We start from the raw sequence: 19,079 nt of genomic DNA on the forward strand, positions 1-19,079 counted from the left end.
AGCTTCATACGGTACATTTGTATGCCGCCCGCTGCATATATTGGAACCGAGTAATGACTACAATCTGGAAAGATCTTATAAGTCTCCATTCTATGGTTTAAATCTGGACCGTCCGTTTTACACTAATTTGATCAATACTATAAGTATCAAATATTTATTGATAGATAAGCAAGCAATAAATGTTAATTAATAGTAGCCATTTTTTATTGTTCTGCCAAGGTCCTTCGGAATTCATTGATATATATCTGTGCTTATTGTTCTAGATGACAATCTTCTATATATACCATCCACCTACAGTTTGATAGATCAATCTCAACACAGATAACATCTCAGAAACCCAAGAAAAGTCGTAGCAGCAAAACCATGAGGCCATCCCAAGCTCTCTCGCTTCTCACACTCCTCATGATTCTTGCCTCGTCCACTGCTTCCGTCCTACAAGACACGTGCAAGCGCTTCGGCGGCGCTGACACCTACGACATCTGCATCGAGTTCTTCAAGGCCAACAGGGATAGCGCCACTGCGGGCAAGCGCGGCCTCGCCATCATCGCCACTGGGATCGCCAGTGCAACGGCCATGGACACCCGCAAGCGCATCACCACCCTGAAGGCCGGGGAAAAGGATCAGATGATCCAGCAGGTCATCGCCTACTGCGACAATATGTACTCCGGGGCCGTGGGCCTGTTCGACAAGGCTGCCAAGGGCATCTCGTCGGGCAACTTGGGAGACGCGGTGACAAGCCTCAGCTCCGCGTTGGACATCCCCCAATATTGCGATGACGAGTTCCTCAAGGCAGGCGTGAAATCTCCGTTCGACGCCGAGAACTTCGAGTTTGGTGTGCAGTGCGCAATCACTCTAGATGTAACGAAGTTGTTGAAGCTGTAGTTAGCTAGCCACCGAGGATATGAATTTGTGTAACTACATCAGGAATCTATAGTCATTTCGATGAGAAAACTCCTCGAAATTAATAAGCCCACAATGTTATCACTCAACTATGAAAGACGTGTTGGCACATATTTCTTTTATGTGGATTTGTTTTTGTGCTGATTTTAAAAAGACAACAGTGGCAGGGATACCCTCCCCTCCCGCACCGTGTCGGAGCGACGCCGGAGGTTGACGGGAGAGGAGATTAACCTTGTTGGCGGCAGGAATATTTTGGGAGGAGAGAAGGCAACACAAAACGCTAAAACCACATGTACTACTATTACTAGTTTTTTTTACATCAACTACTATTACTAGTTAATTGCCCGGGCATTGCAATGGGCATGCGTATTATATTGTTTCAACACAAATTATTACACCGCCAACGAAGGAGGAGTCGAGAAAGCTCCATAAGGACTCCCTTATAAAAATTATCCCCTAACAATTGCTTTTAACTCCAATGATACCATATATTGTAATCTCATGTATCCTAATAATTTAATGAAACTGCCAAATTCATACGTTCACCATTGTAATACCATGAATTTTCAGTTAAATGATCAAATTATTACCCTGATAGAGAAATAACACATGAAACAAACAACCAAAAAATATTTTAAATGTTTTATATGTTCTGTAACACATGAAACACTGGAAATTCAATTTGGCTCCCGGTAGCACGTGCTCCCGGGCACAAAAATAATTTCTGAAATGTAAAATCAAGACAAAATTTGTATGTGTTCTTAGTCACATCCAAATGCTACCTGCAAATTTTGAGGCAAAAAGGTTAAGCATTTTGGCCTGTGCAAAAAAAACAAATTGAACACCAAATGTCACCCCAAATTTGTTTAATTCACGGACAAAACACTGCTGCTCCATTTTGCATGAAAATTGTCAAGCATGCTTGCGACACTAACATGAACATCTACAAAAAAAATTCAGAATTTTTTGGAAACATTTGCTATTTTTTCATGTTACTGTTCACACGGGAACATTTGCTACTGGGAGCCCCCCCCCCCCCCCCCACCCACACACACACACATGAAACACAAGAATATTTTGGGAAGAGAGAAGACAACACATAACGCTAAAATAATATACCCGAATACCATATCGCAGTCATTGAATTCGATTGAAAGCATGCAGACGTCTCCCAAACTCTAAGTAGTTTCGTTTTATTCCCAGGAAATAACTGGTCCCATAAACCATTTCAGATATAATTGCAATCTCATCCATCATGGCTTTTTTGCTTTCCTCTTCCTATACTATTCAAATTCATTTGAACCCAACCAGTATTTCTTTTGTCCCTAAAGAATCTGAAACCAGTTTTTTCAACTAGAGAATTTCCTTTCAGTGTACATGAAATTTGTGTTAATCTAGCATATAATCTGGTTAAACGATGTAAAAATAATTATATTACTTATTTTGTTTCTAACACAACAATTTGTGCTTCTGTCAACAAGCGAATATGCTTCCAATGCAAAAAATAAATAAATTCCAATAACTTGAGAAGTGTTCGTTGTTTGGGTTTGTCTAACGCACATTTAGATGTGGTATAATTATTGCACATCTAAGTGACTGGATCAAACATAAAAAGGAAAAGAAAAGAAAATACCATATCAAATCTACACGTAAAATCAGTGGTAGAGGACTTAGATGTGCAATATTTAGGGTACCTATAGATCTGCTTTATCAAATTGTTGTTTTTTCCAGAGTGTTGTCAACTTCCCTGTCCCTGATATTGGATAGAGTGTTTCAAGATTTGTGAATTTTTTTTTGCATGAGCTGAGCGGTTGTTGTTCGGTTTTGTTGTTTGGGCTCATTTAGTGACATGTCAAGGGTTGTGCGTGGGGCTATATCTTGCTTGTCATGAGACATAGCCCCGCCTACCCTCTGACGCACTACTAAACGGTCCAGTCAAACATTATAGCTCCCTGGAGCGGTTTTGGGGAAGTTCACTGTATCCGTTCGGACCGCTTTTAAAACCTTCCATGTTGTTAATTTGCTTCTTTTGTTTTTACATGTATTTTTTCTTTGTTTTTTTAAATACATGTCGACTTTTTTCAATACACATTGTAACTTTTTTTGTATACGCACATAACATTTTATGAATACATGTGAATACTTTTTAATACAAGCTTGAACAATTTTTTCTAATAAATGCCCCAAAAAATCAAATGCACTTGAATTTTATTGGAATGGTAATAAACATTTTTAATAAATTATGCATACATTTTTTACATTATATAATTATTTTCAAACTGTCATGCACTTTTGCTAAAAACACATGAACACTGTTTTAAATTTCATGAACAATTTTTTTGATGGTACAAAATATATTTCTAAAATTACAGGTATATTTTTCTTGCATTATAAAAATATTTTTACAAAATATCACAAATATATTATTTGAAAAATGTGAACTACTTTTTCATATGTCCCGAACACTTTTTTGAATGGTATGAAACATTTTTCCAAAATTACGTGATCACTCTCTATACATTATATTAACCTTTTTCTAAATGTCTCAAACATTTTTTGAAAGACATGGCCATTTTAAAAATATCGCAAATAGTTTTTTCGAATGGTAAAAACATTTTTTAAATTGCGCAAAAAATTGTCTATGCTGTATGAATTTTAAAAATGTGTGATGAGCACATCCAAAGCTTAATTAAATTAGTTTTAAAAATATATGTGTCTGGAATATTTCGTAATATGAACAAAGTCAAAATAAATAAAAAGAAACAAATGAAAGAACAACAAAGCGCTGCCCATGGTGTGGTGGGCTTTTCTTCACCGGAGTGTGGTGGGCTTTCTTCGGTTGGTTGGGGTTGTATCGCATGAGTTTTTCTTCTTGTTTTTCTCAATCGTGAGCTCTTTTGAAGCTCAAAAAAGTCTTTATTTATTTTTTTCCTTTTTGCGTAATTGTTCTACTTTGTGAAAATAATCCAGAAAAGATTTGAATCTATTGCAAAGGTTCATATAAACTACAAAGATCCTAAAAGATAATAAAAAATACATCAATGACTCTGCACCATCGAACGGTCACTACTGCTGCCAGGAGGAGCCACCGCTATGCTGGTGTCGCCTCTCCCCTACCGGGCAGCTTGACCTTGTCAATGAAAACTTAGTCTTCATGCACGTGCCCCTATGGACCAGTGTTCCAGAGCCGCACTGAAATCGAACCCTTGAATCAATCTAAAGCACCTCACACCAAATCTCCTCATCGTGCACGCACAATGAGAAATCCTAACCTTGTTACCCCAAGGAGACAACATGAATCTACACCGGAGCTCTCCCGACTGTATCTGAATAGGCAAACTCAAGGAGGATCGAAGACTAGAAGAACTCGAAGATCGAGGCATGGAAGACCAACTGGAGGACTTGAATATATTTTTGGTGGGCATGGAATTTCTATTAATCTATACGAATATAAAAAAGAGTGAGTTATGGGCAGGTATCCAACAAATCTCACTTGTTCAAGAACATCTTTCCAACGGTCTCCGTTGCTCAGATGTTTACCATTAAATATGTCTAGAACTCAACATGTTTGGTACCCACCACTAATTAATATCATGTCTAATATCATCGCTAGAACTAGCCAAGTAATTATATCCTACATAATATTAACATGCAATCCATATCTTGCCTAATATCAATGTGCAATACAATTAATATCGTGCTTAATATTAACGTGCATTGCACTTACACAATTACTAATCTAACACAAAATATGATTAAATAGTCTAAACTTAATTAAATTAATCATTTTTTGTTTCTAACACAATCATACGTGCTTCTATCAATAGGTGTTTTTTCCCAACGTAACTAAAATGTTTCCAGTGACTTGAAAAATGTAATTTTATTTATTTTTCTAATTTTTTTAGCGATGGCTCACTCAACTTCCTTGTCGTTGGATGTAATGCTTCAAGATATGTGCCTTTTTTCACATGGGTTAAGCTGTTATTGTTCTATTTTGTTGTCTAGGTTGAAGGAGTGATCCACCCAGGGTTGTGCGTGGGGCTGTATCGCATATTACAATACACTATATTACTCGTTCCGCCAAATGGCACATAGTCCCATTTATAACCATTGTGCTTTGAGATAAAATGCATTTGTTATTAGATAGTCTTGGGCAATCACGTCTGGCAACATTTCTAACCCATTCCTATAAAGAAAGAAGAGAGGCCATTGTTTATAAATACATGTAGTTTTAAAATTATGTGTGATTCCCAAATTTATGAATTTGGTGGTAGTCTTAGGTTTGACTAACCACGTATGGTAAAAACTTTAGCTCCTTCGTTATAAATAAAACAAGGGAGGATTGTGTTTGAAATTATATGCACCATTTTATTATTGTGGCATCAAAGAAGATAAAATTAACATTCTCTAGTCATTAGTTATACTTGCTATTGAAACCCATCTATATTGCAAACCAGGCTCATCTGTTTACGATTTTTATTCCAACCAATTCGGCCCATCAATCGCCAATTGGGCTCGACCCGTTTGGAGTAGAATATGAAGATGCGGGGATACATAGCAACTCAACTTCATTCCCTCTGTTCTTTCCTTGGCTGTTCGGTGAAGAGAGGTCATCAGAAATATCAAGTTTAAATCTTCCTATGTTACTGCACTATTTGTGAAGAATAATAAAGTTCATAGTTTGTGAAAAAGGGCACGATTAGTTTGAGGAATTTTTTTGCAAGTGGTGCTTATGGTGGGTGACGGGGCATGTAGGGAAAATATCTGGTGCACCAGAGCTTGTGGTGCTACCGGCGCACCGAACTCGCATTGTGCTTTCAAAATGTTTTAAAAAATTGGAAAAAAATCAGCACACTCACACAACACCAATGTAGGTTGTCACAAAATTCAAGTCAAAATTCAAAACATAACTCAACAAACAAAAAATGACAAATTCAACACTAAATAGTACGTAATATAACTTGGGGTTTAGATTTGGCCCATTATCACACTGGTGTCAAATTTATCATTTTTGTATCTCAAAAAATATTTCAAATTTTTATACGAAATTTTGTGACATCATACATTGATGCAGCGTTAACGTGCTAGATGTTTTTCTAATTTTTTAAAACATTTTATGGCATCCGGTGCACCGGTAGCACCACAAGTGTGGATGCACCGGATACATTCCCGGGGCATGTAAAGCCACCTCCTTTATTTCCAAATATAAGGTGTATTAGTTTTCATAAAATTCAAATTTTGATATGTCTGGTCAACTTTATAAAACAAATCTACAATACCAATTAAATAAAATATGAAAACATATTTCAAGATGAATATGATGATCTTGGCTTGGTATTGTGGATACCGATATTTTCTTCATAAACTTGCTCAAAGATAAAGAAGTTTGACTTCTCAAAAATTAATACACGTTATATTTTAAAACCGGAGGGAGTATATCATACTGCACAATCACCTACACATTAGCTGGCATGGGCCGGTCCAGTAGCACATGGCTCCATCGTGTTTGAATCGGGCGGTTTTCTATAGTTTTCTTTTACCTTTTCCCGACAATCTTGATTCTTTACTGTTAGTGTTTGGTTCTTGATGGTTTTCCCTGCTTTATTTTTTCTATTTTTGTTTTGCGTTTATTTTTATTTTTTATTCTACTGTTACAAGCTATGATACGAAGCATTGTACCTCTAATACTATCAATCTTGAATAATATTTGAACAAAGCTATGTATCGTTGTCAAAAAAAAAACATAAACGCTTTGCTCGCTATAGGACTTCCCAGGTACTACGTGTTTGCACATATGAGCAGTACGAAGACATCTGTCTCTGATAATTCGGACCGAGCCGTAGCACATGGCAAAATTGTTCGCAGATATGACAGGTGGGTCCAAACAGGAAAAATGGAGTATTTTGTCTAACAAACAATCGAAGGTATGCCATTTTAGCAAAGAAAAGAAAAATATGATTTATAAAGCAAAGGCGAGGAAATTTTGCTTTTTCTGTCATATTCCTCTTGTTTTCATGTGCAAAACCGGAGTTCAGAAGCACCAGTACACTACACCGTAACTTCCAGACCAGAGCTCGCGGCCACAATATGGTCCATATGGACAGTCGACGAAGGCTGACAAACTTTAGTTGGTCCTTAACCGATCGATTTGCTTCTTATCCTTAGACAAAACAATTTTTTTAAAAAAAAAGAGGGCTCGCCTCAACCTCTGAATCAAAACGATGCATACGGCCATAATTATTAATAAGTAAAAATTCTAACATAAGTCTTTTAGTCTTAATAAGTAAAAATTCTAACATAAGTCTTTTAGTCTCGAACATTGGACAAAACTATTATCATCTGCATGTTCTGTTTCGGCCCTCGTAGCAGGCTACTAGATTTTGATTCCACCTATCGAAAGAGACTTGCTACAAGTTACACGTACATTTACACATTTCAAGATTCTCTAGCGTTAACACATTTCAAGATTACACGTACATTTTTCGAATATGCGCAAACACATTATTTTAATCATTTGAATATTTTTAGAAATGCATGAACCATTGGAAAATATGCACACTTTTTAAAATAAAAAATGCTTTAAAATACATGAATGTATTTTATATTATAGTATTAACATTTTAAAAAAGTGAACACCTTTTAATCAAGTTACTGTTTTTGAAAAAAGATTGAACACTTACTGGACAGGGGCAAAAACAACTAGTCCGGCAAGGATTATCGTCTGCACATGCTGCTTTAGCACTCGTGTCGGGCTACTAGATTTTGATTCCACCTATAGAAATAGAAAGAGACTCGTAACTTACTATAATTGTTCTGAAAAATAAAAAATTTAGGTAGAACTGTCGATCCCTCCACTATATAAGTAGCAGCTTCAGTCTCCTGCAACTGCAAGAAGAAAACGAGAAGGAAAATGGCGGGCACAAGAGCAGCAGTGATGAAGCTGGCGGTCGTCCTCCTGGCCATGAGCCAGCTCGTCCACATGGCGACGCCAACGGCGGATCCGACGACTGCATCGTCTCTGCTGGTTACCAGCGTTTACCCTTCTGGTCAGTCTTAGTCATCTTCTCAAGTTGATACTACTAGTAATTATCTTGGTTGATTAGCTAGCTATTGATAAGAGGTGCAAGAAACTGAGATAGTTAATTTTTGTCTTGACCAGGGGGAGTCATTTCTAAACCCAGCCCTGGCATCAGGGCAGAGAAGGTGCTGCTGGATGCGGCCAAGCCAAGCATCCCTGTCCCTCCGCCTCCTCCCCACCTCATCCTACCGTGCAAGGGAAGAACCTGCTAAGTGCTAACCTCACCTCATGTGGAGCACCAAGTGAAGTGCAGCTGGAGCTCGAAGTGACGAAGGCAATAAAAATGTCCCTAGCTTCCTCTGTATTGTCCTCGATCGTTATGATCGACTGGTGGAATAAAATAAGAGCACTCTTTTTTATATTTCGTTCGCCTGCAACAAGTGTTCAAATTGTGGATTTGAAACTACTAAACCAGTTTCCAGACCTGCGAAAAATTACTTGTCAAGTTTATGAACTCTAGTAGCAGTGTGGCACTTCTACATAAGTTGAAAAGGGAGATACATGGTCGAAGAAGCTTTTGTCAGCCCAACTGAAGCTGTGTCGTGCAAGAAACAGAGGAGAAATCGTATGCCAATACTAGTGCGCAGTGCCAACCGTCGAGCAGGTAGCGTGCCTTCAGCAAACGGCAACGCGGCCTGCGGCCTGCCTGCCTGACAACCGGAGACAGAACGGAGGTTCGTCCGGACCTGGAATGGAAAGGTCAAGCGGTTGCTCTGTTCCACTGCTAGACTGCATGGGGAGGACCAGAGAAGCAGAGTAAACAAATCAGGCAGAGACAGCCTGCGGGTGGTCTTCTGATCGAAGCCGTCGTCGAGAAAATTGCACAAACCATCAAATATTTGGGGTCAAATTTGCACAGAACATGTAATAATATGTTGTAGCTAGGTCTAATACATAATTTGATTCTGTCCACATGGTCTCTAACACATGGATCCTGCTTGTGTACATGTGGCAAAAAAAAAACATGCAAAGTTAGTCGGCATGGACCGAAAACAAGTCTAATATCTCTCAAAACTACGCTCAAAATGAGTCACCAAATCAAAACTTGGTTCACATATTATTTGATGGCTTTTTCTGTTTTTCTTGAAAACATTGAATACTGAACAAAAATCAATTGTGTCAGCAAACTGCCAATATCTCTAAAACACGTGAAAGTAAGCTAAATAGTTATCAAATCAGTACTAGATATATGTATGATTTCCTGGTTTTTGGATTTGTTTTAAATGTTAAGTTTAAAATAAGTTGTAACGGGCGACTAAAATTGCGGATATTAGCAGTTTTTCTTGGCCCGCTAATGCCATATGGTTTTTCTTTATTACATCTGCCCTTACAAACAGAGTCCACTAATTAGGAATCATGTTAAAATAGTCAAATCACCCACAAAAAGAATGTTAACATAGTCAAATGATGGATTGGAGCTTACTGCAACGGATTACACCAATGGGTGATGTTTTGTGCAACAAACCTGGACGATAGGTGTTCTACACAAAATCAACTACAATAGTTTGTGATTCGTGCAATTTTCTAGGTTGTCGTCTCCTTCCTTGTGACCCTCTAAACTCCATCCATCAACTGTTCATGAGAGAGGGAAATTTCACCTTTCTCCCCAGCTTCCCGTGCGACCCCTCTCTTTTCCTGCATGTCAATTAACGGCGGCCGTCCATGTGTCAAATGCTCGTGGCCATTTCTCGCCTGGTATTCCCCAAATTTTTCTTCTACTATTATGCGCCTGTTTTTCCGCCCCCTATCACACACGGTTATAAAAAGGACATGGTCATGTCTTCTGTAGCTAATATCCCACCGACCACAACATCCACTTCCCTCACTTCCGTCCACAACCTCTACTTCCTCCATGCGGCCCATAGCTTACACCTCCCCCAACGGCCTTACTAGGTGCCGCTCTTGAAGGAGAAGAGGCGGCCACCCTCGTGGGCGATTTAGAGGAGTGAGATTGTTGTTGTTGTTGTTGTTGTTGTTGTTGTTGTTGTTGTTGTTGTTGTTCAAAAGTATAGTATGCATTAGGTGGGACATTCACTAAAAACAGTGGATGTCAGATGCTTAACATAGTTTCGAGAATCGCTGTCGCCAGAATCGGCACCTCGCCTCCCAAATTATCGTCATCATGGTTTTCCTCACACCATCGTCGTGCTCGTGGTTGTCCTTGTCCCCGCCACGTCCATGACCGACGGGGTCGAGCTCATTCGCTGCCGCTTGTTGATGATGAAGCGAAGTAGAAGCTCGAAAATTTGAGAATTGGTATGTAGCCAGTGACACATGGATCACATATGTAAGAAAAATATGAAAGCTGAGATATAATGACTCTTGATTTGCACTCGTTTGTCCAGCCTCCAAAAATATTGAACATGCTTCATACGCAATATAGCGATCGGCAACTTTGTCAGAGTTGCTCTAACTTCCAGTTCAATGATGGCGGCCAATGCATATACGGACGGACACACAGAGTGATGTAGGTGAATTTAGGGGCCTTGGCATGGTCCCTTTGGTGTATTAGAAATAAGCTTGTCATTGAGCACGTATACTGGTCATGGCCACTGGTGCTATTTATAAATTGTGTGGGTTCTTGTAGTTATGGAAACCACTCTATAGTCGTCGGGATAGATCGGCGGTCGGCGAGCTGACCAGAAAGTACCAAGGAGTTGGTGTCGTGTCTCCTCATGGTCACCTATCCCCCTTGAGGATTGTATCTTTTATTTTGGGTGTGTTGTGTTGTTGCCCACATCATGAGCTTCTCTCTCTTTTGTATACCCCTATGACTTCTTTTAGACTTTCGTTTGTGGTTGGACTTGTATCATGGTTGTTGCTTTATCAATAAAACGGGGCAAGGAGCCTTTTACAAGAAAAAACAATATGGAAACGTTACACGATCAGACAAAACCTAAGAACAAATCGATGTGTTTCTTGTCCTCGGACAAAACAAATGTTTTTTGACAGCAATATGACTTTATTCTTCATATATAAAGTGACAAATTGTTTACATGCAGATGATAAATAAAATGACACATCCCAAAAGCCGGAGGATCTACTTTTGTCCTTTTGCATTTACATTTTTTGTTTATTTTTGTTTTGCATTTTCATGCTATTTTTTGGCAAGAAAAGAACTGCTGATATTTAGCACAGGGTTCTTACAGAAAGGTCCTGAGACAAGAAAAAATTACATCCGCTGCCGGAGCAGCTGCCAGAGGGTGAGGAACCCGCCGATCTGGCGGCGGCGAGGTGGATCGCCCGGCGTCGCCCAAAAGTCGCCCTTTCTCTACATGGACGGGGAAAGGGTAAGGCTCCAAGGTACATTTTTATGCTATTGTTCTTTAGAAAAAATAATAGTTCCTTTTTACGAATTTAAGAATATATTTTAAATGCGTGAACACTTTTAAAAAATATGTGAAAACTTTAGGGAATGCGTGAGCACATTTCAAGATTACACCTACACCTTTTGAATATGTGGAACACTTCTGCTTTAATTATTTGGATCTTTTAAAAATGCATGAATATATATTTTTAAACAATCTGAACATTTAAAAAAATGTGTACTCTTTTAAGATTAGACAGTACTTTAAAAAAGTACATGAACACGTTTTCTATTATATGAACGTTCCTAAAACCAATTGAACACTTTTATTAAGCGTGAACACTTGCTTGAACAGGGGCAAAATAACTTCTGCGGCAAGGAGCATCCGCATATGCTGTTTTAGCACTCGCGTCGGGCTACTAGATTTTGATTCCACCTATCGAGAGAGACTCGGGTGTAGCCTTCTGAAGCATAGCTATGATTATTCTGGAAGAGAAAACAAATTAGGCGCGATTACCGATCCCTCCACTAGTATAAGTAGCGGCGCCTCTGTCGCCTGCAAGTTGCAAGAACCAACCGAGAAGGAAAATGGCGGGCACAAGAGCAGCAGCGATGAAGCTGGCGGTCGTCCTCCTGGCCATGAGCCAGCTCGTCCACATGGCGACCCCGACGGCGGATCCAATGACTACTGCGTCATCGTCTCTACTGGTTACGAGCGTCTCCGGCCCTTCCGACGGTCAGTCATCTCCTTATAAGTAGATACTACATTACTTAGCTTGGTCGATTAGTTAGATACTGATGAGAGGTACTACAAGAAACTGAGATAGTTAATCTTCATCTTGGCCAGGGGAACATAAACCCAGCCATGGCATCAGGGAAGAGAAGGTGTTGCTCAACGCGCCCAACATCCCTGCAGTTCCGCCCCCTCCCCACCTCGTCCTACCGTGCAAGGGGAGAGCGTGTTGACCTCAGGGGGATGATGACGAGATCAAATGCACGCAGATGGACTCAAGTGTGCCAAGACAATAAAAAGCCACGTTGTTCTACATAAGTCGTGTACTCCATGTTTACGATCGACTGATGGAATAAATAAACGGAACCTTGTTTCGGAACAAGTTTTAATATGTGTGCAGATGTGTAGATGACATGGAGTATCTCATATATTGCCTCGCCTGCAAATGGTGGTCAAAGTGTGGAAGTGAGAGCAACTCCAATGGGCCGACCCAAACGGACGGCGATTTCGTCCGCTTTTTTGTCCGTTTAGGTCGGCCGCCCGCCCGACGTCCGCCCTGTTTTTGATATGGATCGGCAGCGCGTCCAACGCGCCGACGAATATGTGCCGGAGTTTTACATGATTTGCATTCAACATATTGTCAAATGAAAATGTTAAACAAGCCAAATAGTCTGGCCGCCTAAATAAATAGTATAATTTTACAGGTCAAATGCAAATAAAAATGTTTCACATAGTTTTGCAAACGAATAAAAGAAGATACATCTATTGGTTGCCAACATGAGCCAACATATGCTCAACCAAATCATTTTACAGTTGCACGTGAGTTTCCCAATCACGTATGTCTTCATGAAATTGAATGAACTGTTCAAATGTTGCCGCTACTCTATGCTCAGGCACAACATTCTCACCTTGAAACTGAAAGCCTTGATCGTACAGACGTTCCGGGCGCTCGTCTTCTACGATCATATTGTGCATGATCACACAAGCAGTCATCACCTCCCGCAGTTTCTGCGTGCTCCAAGTATTAGCAGGATACCGAACGATGCCCCATCGAGATTGTAAAACACCAAAGGCACGCTCAACATCCTTTCTAGCACTCTCTTGCTCTTGGGCAAATCTTTTCCTTTTCTATCCGACGGGATTGGGTATTGTCTTGACAATAGTGGTCCACTGAGGATAGATACCGTCACCCAGATAGTACCCTTTGTCGTAGTTGTGGCCGTTGACAGTAAAGTTCACCGGTGGGATGTTGCCTTCGGCAAGCCTAGCAAACACCGGCGAGCGCTGAAGCACGTTGATATTATTGTGTGATCCAGCCATGCCAAAGAAAGAGTGCCAGATCCATAGATCTTGAGACGCCACGGCCTCTAGTATGACAGTACAAGCCTTGGCATGTCCCTTATACCGCCCTTGCCAAGCAGAAGGGCAGTTCTTCCACTCTCAGTGCATGCAGTCTATGCTGCCAAGCATCCCCGGGAAGCCCCTGCTGGCATTCATCGCCAACAAACGGGCTGTATCTTCAGCTGTCGGCTCTCTCAAGTACTCAGAGCCAAACACAACAATAACAGCCTTGCAGAACTTATACAGGGACTCTAGGTATGTAGACTCGCTCATACGGACGTATTCGTCAATGAGATCACCGGGCACTCCGTATGCAAGCATTCGGATGGAGGCCGTGCATTTCTGATAAGAGGAGAAACCAATCTTGCCGACGGCATCCTCTTTGCACTCGAAGTAGTCATCATAGCCGACCACTCCCTCTCTAATACGGTTGAAAACATGCCTACTCATACGGAACCGACGGCGGAATTTGTGATGTTTAAACAACGAGTTTGTTGTATCAAAGTAATCCTTCCAGAGAAGGAAATGCCCGCTCTCTCGGTTGCGATTCAACGCCGGAAGGTGGCCCGTAATGGAGCCATGGAACAACGGCCGCTGGCTGTTGAGGTGGTGATGGACCAACACGGCAGCCAATATCTCCTCCTCGTCGTCGGACAACGAATCGTCGGAGTCGCAAAGGAAATTGAGGAAAAAGAACTCATCGGCGGAGTCCATTTCGTACCTTGGCAAACTGTCGAACAATTTGCGGGCGTCGACGAAGGAGACAGACGACGAGGGGGGTCACGGCGCCCACAGACCAGCTAGCTGCTCTGCCGGCGTCCGACAAGTGTGACGACGTCTGACGAGCATGTCGGTCGGATGTGGCAGGGGCGGCGAGGCGGCGGCGGAGGGCGACAGGGGGGAGGGGCGGCGTGCTGGGCGGATGTGGAGGCGGCGGCAACTGGAAGAGTCGCCAGAAAAAAATGAGCGGAGGCGTCCGCGACGAAGGAGGCGGGAGGGTTGCTAGTTGGCCGCAGGGTGAGACGGGAGGCCAATGTGCCACAGACCAACGGGCCCGGGGAGAGGCGTAAGCGAGGGCGCGCGCGTCCGTCACGTGTCCGCGTCGACGCAAATCCGGCTCAAAATGGACCGGGAATGGGCCGCCCGCGGACGAAAAACAGACGCACGTTCGTTTGAGTCGGCGCGTTGGGTCGCCTTTTGTGTCTGCGCCGACCCAAATGGACGACCGCGGACGAAATGGGTCGTCCCATTGAAGTTGTTCTGAAAGTACCTCACAAATTTCTGGACGTGCCAAATTACTTGTCAAGTTTATGAGCTCGAATGAATAATATATTCCAGAAAAATAGTAATAAAAAATAATTCTAAACTTTTTCTGCAAGAAACATAGATGTTTTTTCCACACGCATGCAAAACTTCACGATGAAATCGCATTTATGAAGGTCTAAGCTAATCACATGAAAGGGTTCAAAAAAAGTAATGAGCACAGTAAAGACACAAATACGAACTGCTATGGAGTAGCCACATATAGTCAACAAAATCATTTTGGAGCTAGGTATGAACTTCTCAGTTTTGATGCTTTGATAAGCTACGAGGAACCTCTGTATCTAATCTGCATCGTGCTTCGACTCAACAGGATTTCCATTGAAGGTGGATCTCTCATCTTAAACGATCATGTTATGTAACATGATGCAACATGTACTATTATTTACCATAGGACCTTGAGATTTCAGTACTTGACACGGCCCAAATAATGACAAAGCACTTCTAAAACACATCAAAAGCTCTTTCCACATTCTTTTGACGTATTGCAAAGTGAGATCTTTTGTTCCATTTGATGACGCTAGATTATTCTGACAAATGTAGCCCATAAAGGACATTTGTCATATGCAAGGTAATGACCCCATCATGTACTGACAAACATTGATAACAAGTTGCAAGGAGGAGCACCTGCAAAGTATGCTAATTTTTTTAGAGCATCTACGGCCGGACTTCACAAATCAGGCCTCTCAAACGCCCGCGGACGCGCCCGGACACGTCCACAGACACTGACCGATCACATCTCAATTTTTTCCTCTCACAACCGAACGTCTCAATTAGCATACCTCAAATCCATACAAAGTCATGCAACATAAATGTGTCCCATGCAATACACATCGTCCGGCTACTACATCTAAACATGCCATCAAACTAGCAAGATTGGCATTTTCTACCTACACACTAGCTATGGAGAAGATCATCAATAGCTACCCTTGCCGACGTCCTTGTCGTCCTTCTCGTGAAAGTAGCTGTCAAAAACACAGTATGGATCAAGTCAGATTTGCTCTTAGCCAGAGCTGTCTAACCCGTCGGTCCCCTCCTTCTCCTCCTTGGTGTGCAGTCTGACCATGACATAGACAGTCGATTCTGCTCTAGAACAAGGGTGCGTGTGTTCCTCTGTTGCCGCTTCTTTAAGATGCGAATGTGGATGGCTTCCTTCTCGGCGGCGGCGCGCGCTATCGCATCCGCCGCGTCTGTTGTCGCCATGTTGACAACGAGAGTGTCGGTCAGAATCTGGAATGGATACGAGGGGCCATCCCGTATTCACCCCATATTTTGGATGGATATAAGGGGCGTTGGTCAGTCCGGGTGTTTGAGACCGATTTAAGGTGTATGTTTTTTTTTGTCAGCCATCCGTTCAAACGTTTGAGGTAGATTTGAGGCGTGCAATGTGTAAATGCTTTTACATGAGAAAAAGTAGTGCTTGGCCATGTACCCTCCTTTGGCCTTTGCACCGCTTACTCGAGAGCTATGTAGCCTGGAGCCACTAGCACAGCAGCTAATGTGAGCCGAGCTGAAGCTGTCCCCCCAGATGTCGTCGAAGAAACAAAGGAGAAATCGCATAGGAATACTAGTGCAGAGAATATGCATCACGTGCCCTGGTAAAGCACACGGCAACGCAGCCTGCGTGTCTGACAACCGGAGACAGAGAGTCATACCGAACTACTAGTAGAAAGGTCAAAGCGGTTGCTCTGTTAGACTGCTGCACTGCATGGGAGGACCAGAAACAGAGTAAATAAACAAACCAGAGCACGCCAGCACGAGGCCACCGGTCTGCGCACTGTCTGATCAAACGGTCGTCTCCTTCCTCGCGACCGCCCAAGCTCCGTATCCATCTTCCCCTGCCGACTGCCGTGCACGACCACGTTTGCCTCCGCGCCTAAGCAAACCACGCCCCAACCCTTCCAGGCCAAGAAACCGCCCCGATTTATGCCGGCCCTCCCGCGCCCAGCACGATGCCGCCGCCGCCGCACCCACGAACACACATCATACATGGCGCACGCTGGTGAAATGGCGTCCTTCTACGACGCCTGGGTGGGCCGCGAGGAGGAGATGGTGTCCGACCTCACGGCCGCGCTCGGGGCGCGCCGGCGCGACGCGCTGGCGCCGCTCGTGGACGCCGCCATGGACCACGTGGCAGCCTACTACGAGCACAAGGCGAGCCTCGCCGACCGCGACGTGGTGGCGGCGCTGGACCAGCGCTGGCTCAACCCGCTGGAGCGCACCTTCCTGTGGGCGTGGGGGTGGAGGCCCGCGCTGGTGTTCCGCTTCGTGGACGGCTCCGGCGCCGTGGGCCCGCGCCAGCGCCGCGAGCTGGAGGACCTGCGCGCGGCCACGGCGGCGGCCGAGAAGGAGGTGGACCGGGAGGTGGCGGCCGTGCAGGAGTCGCTGGCGGGCCCGCGCGTGCTGGAGGCGTTGCGCCAGCGCCGGCAGCACCCGGGCAACGGCGTACAGGCCGACGAGGCCGTGGCCGCGGTGGGGCGGTCGCTCCGCGTGCTGCTGGCCGCGGGCGACGCGCTCCGCGAGCGCACTGTGCGCGGCGTCGTCGGGGTGCTGGCCCCGGACGCGGAGCAGGCGGGCGCCTTCGTCGCGGCCATGCTGAGGTTCCACCTCGGCGTCCACCGAGCTGGGCGCGCCTGGAGCTCCGGCCACGGCGGCGGCCGCCGGGGCCTCTAGCCGGTGAACTCCAAGATAAACTATGCCCCATTGCGTCCGATCAAGCACAAGGGGAGAAATTATGCCCCGTCTCATGGCATTGTCCGTGTCAGTCTAGCCATTGCAATAAGAGTCGGCCGAGTTATGTTTGCTCGAGTCGTCCGGTCATGTGGTTTCTTGTTGTTCGGCATGTCGAATTGCTTATCATGTCAACTGTCATTTTCAATGGTCGCGGCCGGCGTAAGTCGCCGTCTTCCGATGTCAGGTCACTCACTAGTCCAGCGTCAAGTATCATCGTCTTGACTCGAAAAAGAAAGTATCATCGTCTCAGGAATCTGGTCCTCGCGAGCATCGACTTAGAAAATTCTTTCTTTATTCTTCGAAGAGGATAACCTCGGCCTCTTCATTAAGCGAGAGGTGCACATAGTCATTTTTATTATATTATAAAATAAAACCAGACAAAAGAAATACATGCATCAACCACATAATCATCTTGCAGACTAAGGCATAGCCTAGTAATGAGAAGGGGCTGATGCCTTCCCACCCATCCAGGTTCAAGGCATGATACTTGCAATTTGAGTTTGTTGCACCAATTATACTGTAAGGGGTTCCCTTACAGTTTTTCTATAAAAAAAACCCACAAAATCATCTTGTGACCACACTCGCTACATTTATAAGTTTGATGATGTGCCCAACCTCACATCAGCACACATTATTTAATTCGGTGGCCTCATCAACCCACCCCTAACAAGCTGGGACAATCATTCAGTCTAGTAGACCCTTTGCGGCGCACCTGTATGCACACGCTGTAGAGTCAGTCGACATCGTCTTTTGCATTTGCAGTTCCAACTTCAGTAGCAGGTATTCTCTGCTTGCAGACAATTATTCAAATGCAGGGATGCATTGGAGGTGGAGTTGTGTGCATGTATGAAAGGGTTATCATTTGCAATTCAACGGAGTAACTCTCCTATTGCCATCGAGATGGGTTTGCTTACGGCGGTTGCCATGATTGAAGATATTGGGATAGATAGATCAGTCTATGCTTCCCTTTGAAGGAAATCAAGTATCTGAGGAGTCTTCGAGAAACTTGTATTACTTGTATAAATCGTACTCAGAATAAGGCTAGTGATTGCCTCGCTAGTTCCACTAGAGTTAAAGATAGAACCGTTACATGGATCGGCTCGGGTCCCCCAAAGGTCCTAGAAGTGGTGCTTGACGATTTGTAAGAACATTATGATTGAGTAATACAAGTTCTATTCCTGCAGAAAAAAAGGTATGTGTGTTAAACTAAGCTCAGTAGTTAAACTGGAGCAATATTTCCTATTTTCAAAGCCTCAAAATGCTATATGTGACTGACCTATTTGTCCAGACCCAAAACTCCAGTGATAGTTCCTATTTCCCATCTTCCTTTCCTTTTTCTTCTTAAAACTATGCGAGGGCATCTTCTTTAACGTGTCAAAAATATATGAGAATTAAATTTATGATTTCTTTTATATTAGTAGTATATGTGTAATAATAGTGTGGTTCCATAGGCACTAAAAATTACTGATGTAACTGATAATTGTGCACAAATGATCTTTAATCGGCTTTAGGTTAAAAAGGTTGGCTATTTTGACAATATATATGAAATCATTTGTCATTCTATTAGATCAATAGCTTCACTTCGGTACCCCCCCCCCCCCACACACACTAAATACATAAGGGCAATATGGTCTTTCGACAAGAACGTATACCCACTTCCGTATGGT

The 19,079-nt window shown here is 43.2% G+C and overlaps 4 protein-coding genes across 4 annotated transcripts; all 4 read left to right on the forward strand.

The window, feature by feature from the left end:
* Positions 1-290: 290 nt before the first annotated feature.
* LOC125534198 (pectinesterase inhibitor 12-like) lies at positions 291-1,004 on the forward strand. Its single transcript, XM_048697474.1, has one exon. It carries the CDS (start codon positions 364-366, stop codon positions 880-882), a length of 519 nt encoding a protein of 172 aa, XP_048553431.1. The 5' UTR covers positions 291-363; the 3' UTR covers positions 883-1,004.
* A 6,233-nt stretch (positions 1,005-7,237) lies between these two features.
* On the forward strand, positions 7,238-8,328 carry LOC125534199. The gene is made up of 2 exons (XM_048697475.1): positions 7,238-7,946; positions 8,060-8,328. The coding sequence occupies exons 1-2, from the start codon at positions 7,811-7,813 to the stop codon at positions 8,188-8,190; spliced, it is 267 nt and encodes an 88-aa protein (XP_048553432.1). The 5' UTR covers positions 7,238-7,810; the 3' UTR covers positions 8,191-8,328.
* A 3,538-nt stretch (positions 8,329-11,866) lies between these two features.
* Positions 11,867-12,409, forward strand: LOC125534200. The gene is made up of 2 exons (XM_048697476.1): positions 11,867-12,021; positions 12,133-12,409. Exons 1-2 carry the CDS (start codon positions 11,874-11,876, stop codon positions 12,249-12,251), a joined length of 267 nt encoding a protein of 88 aa, XP_048553433.1. The 5' UTR covers positions 11,867-11,873; the 3' UTR covers positions 12,252-12,409.
* Positions 12,410-16,458: 4,049 nt separating this feature from the next.
* LOC125534201 (protein DOG1-like 4) lies at positions 16,459-17,660 on the forward strand. The gene has a single exon (XM_048697478.1). It carries the CDS (start codon positions 16,606-16,608, stop codon positions 17,350-17,352), a length of 747 nt encoding a protein of 248 aa, XP_048553435.1. The 5' UTR covers positions 16,459-16,605; the 3' UTR covers positions 17,353-17,660.
* Positions 17,661-19,079: the final 1,419 nt, after the last annotated feature.

This window comes from Triticum urartu, chromosome 2 (genome assembly GCF_003073215.2).
Source record: "Triticum urartu cultivar G1812 chromosome 2, Tu2.1, whole genome shotgun sequence".
Lineage (NCBI taxonomy): Eukaryota > Viridiplantae > Streptophyta > Magnoliopsida > Poales > Poaceae > Triticum > Triticum urartu.

Excerpts from the sequence above, each read along its gene's own strand:
- LOC125534200 (XM_048697476.1), top strand. The coding sequence starts at position 11,874 with ATGGCGGGCACAAGAGCAGCAGCGATGAAGCTGGCGGTCGTCCTCCTG. Across the intron at positions 12,022-12,132 it reads CGTCTCCGGCCCTTCCGACG|GGGAACATAAACCCAGCCAT; the intron begins GTCAGTCATCTC and ends CATCTTGGCCAG.
- LOC125534201 (XM_048697478.1), top strand. The coding sequence starts at position 16,606 with ATGCCGGCCCTCCCGCGCCCAGCACGATGCCGCCGCCGCCGCACCCAC.
- LOC125534198 (XM_048697474.1), top strand. The coding sequence starts at position 364 with ATGAGGCCATCCCAAGCTCTCTCGCTTCTCACACTCCTCATGATTCTT.
- LOC125534199 (XM_048697475.1), top strand. The coding sequence starts at position 7,811 with ATGGCGGGCACAAGAGCAGCAGTGATGAAGCTGGCGGTCGTCCTCCTG. Across the intron at positions 7,947-8,059 it reads TACCAGCGTTTACCCTTCTG|GGGGAGTCATTTCTAAACCC; the intron begins GTCAGTCTTAGT and ends TGTCTTGACCAG.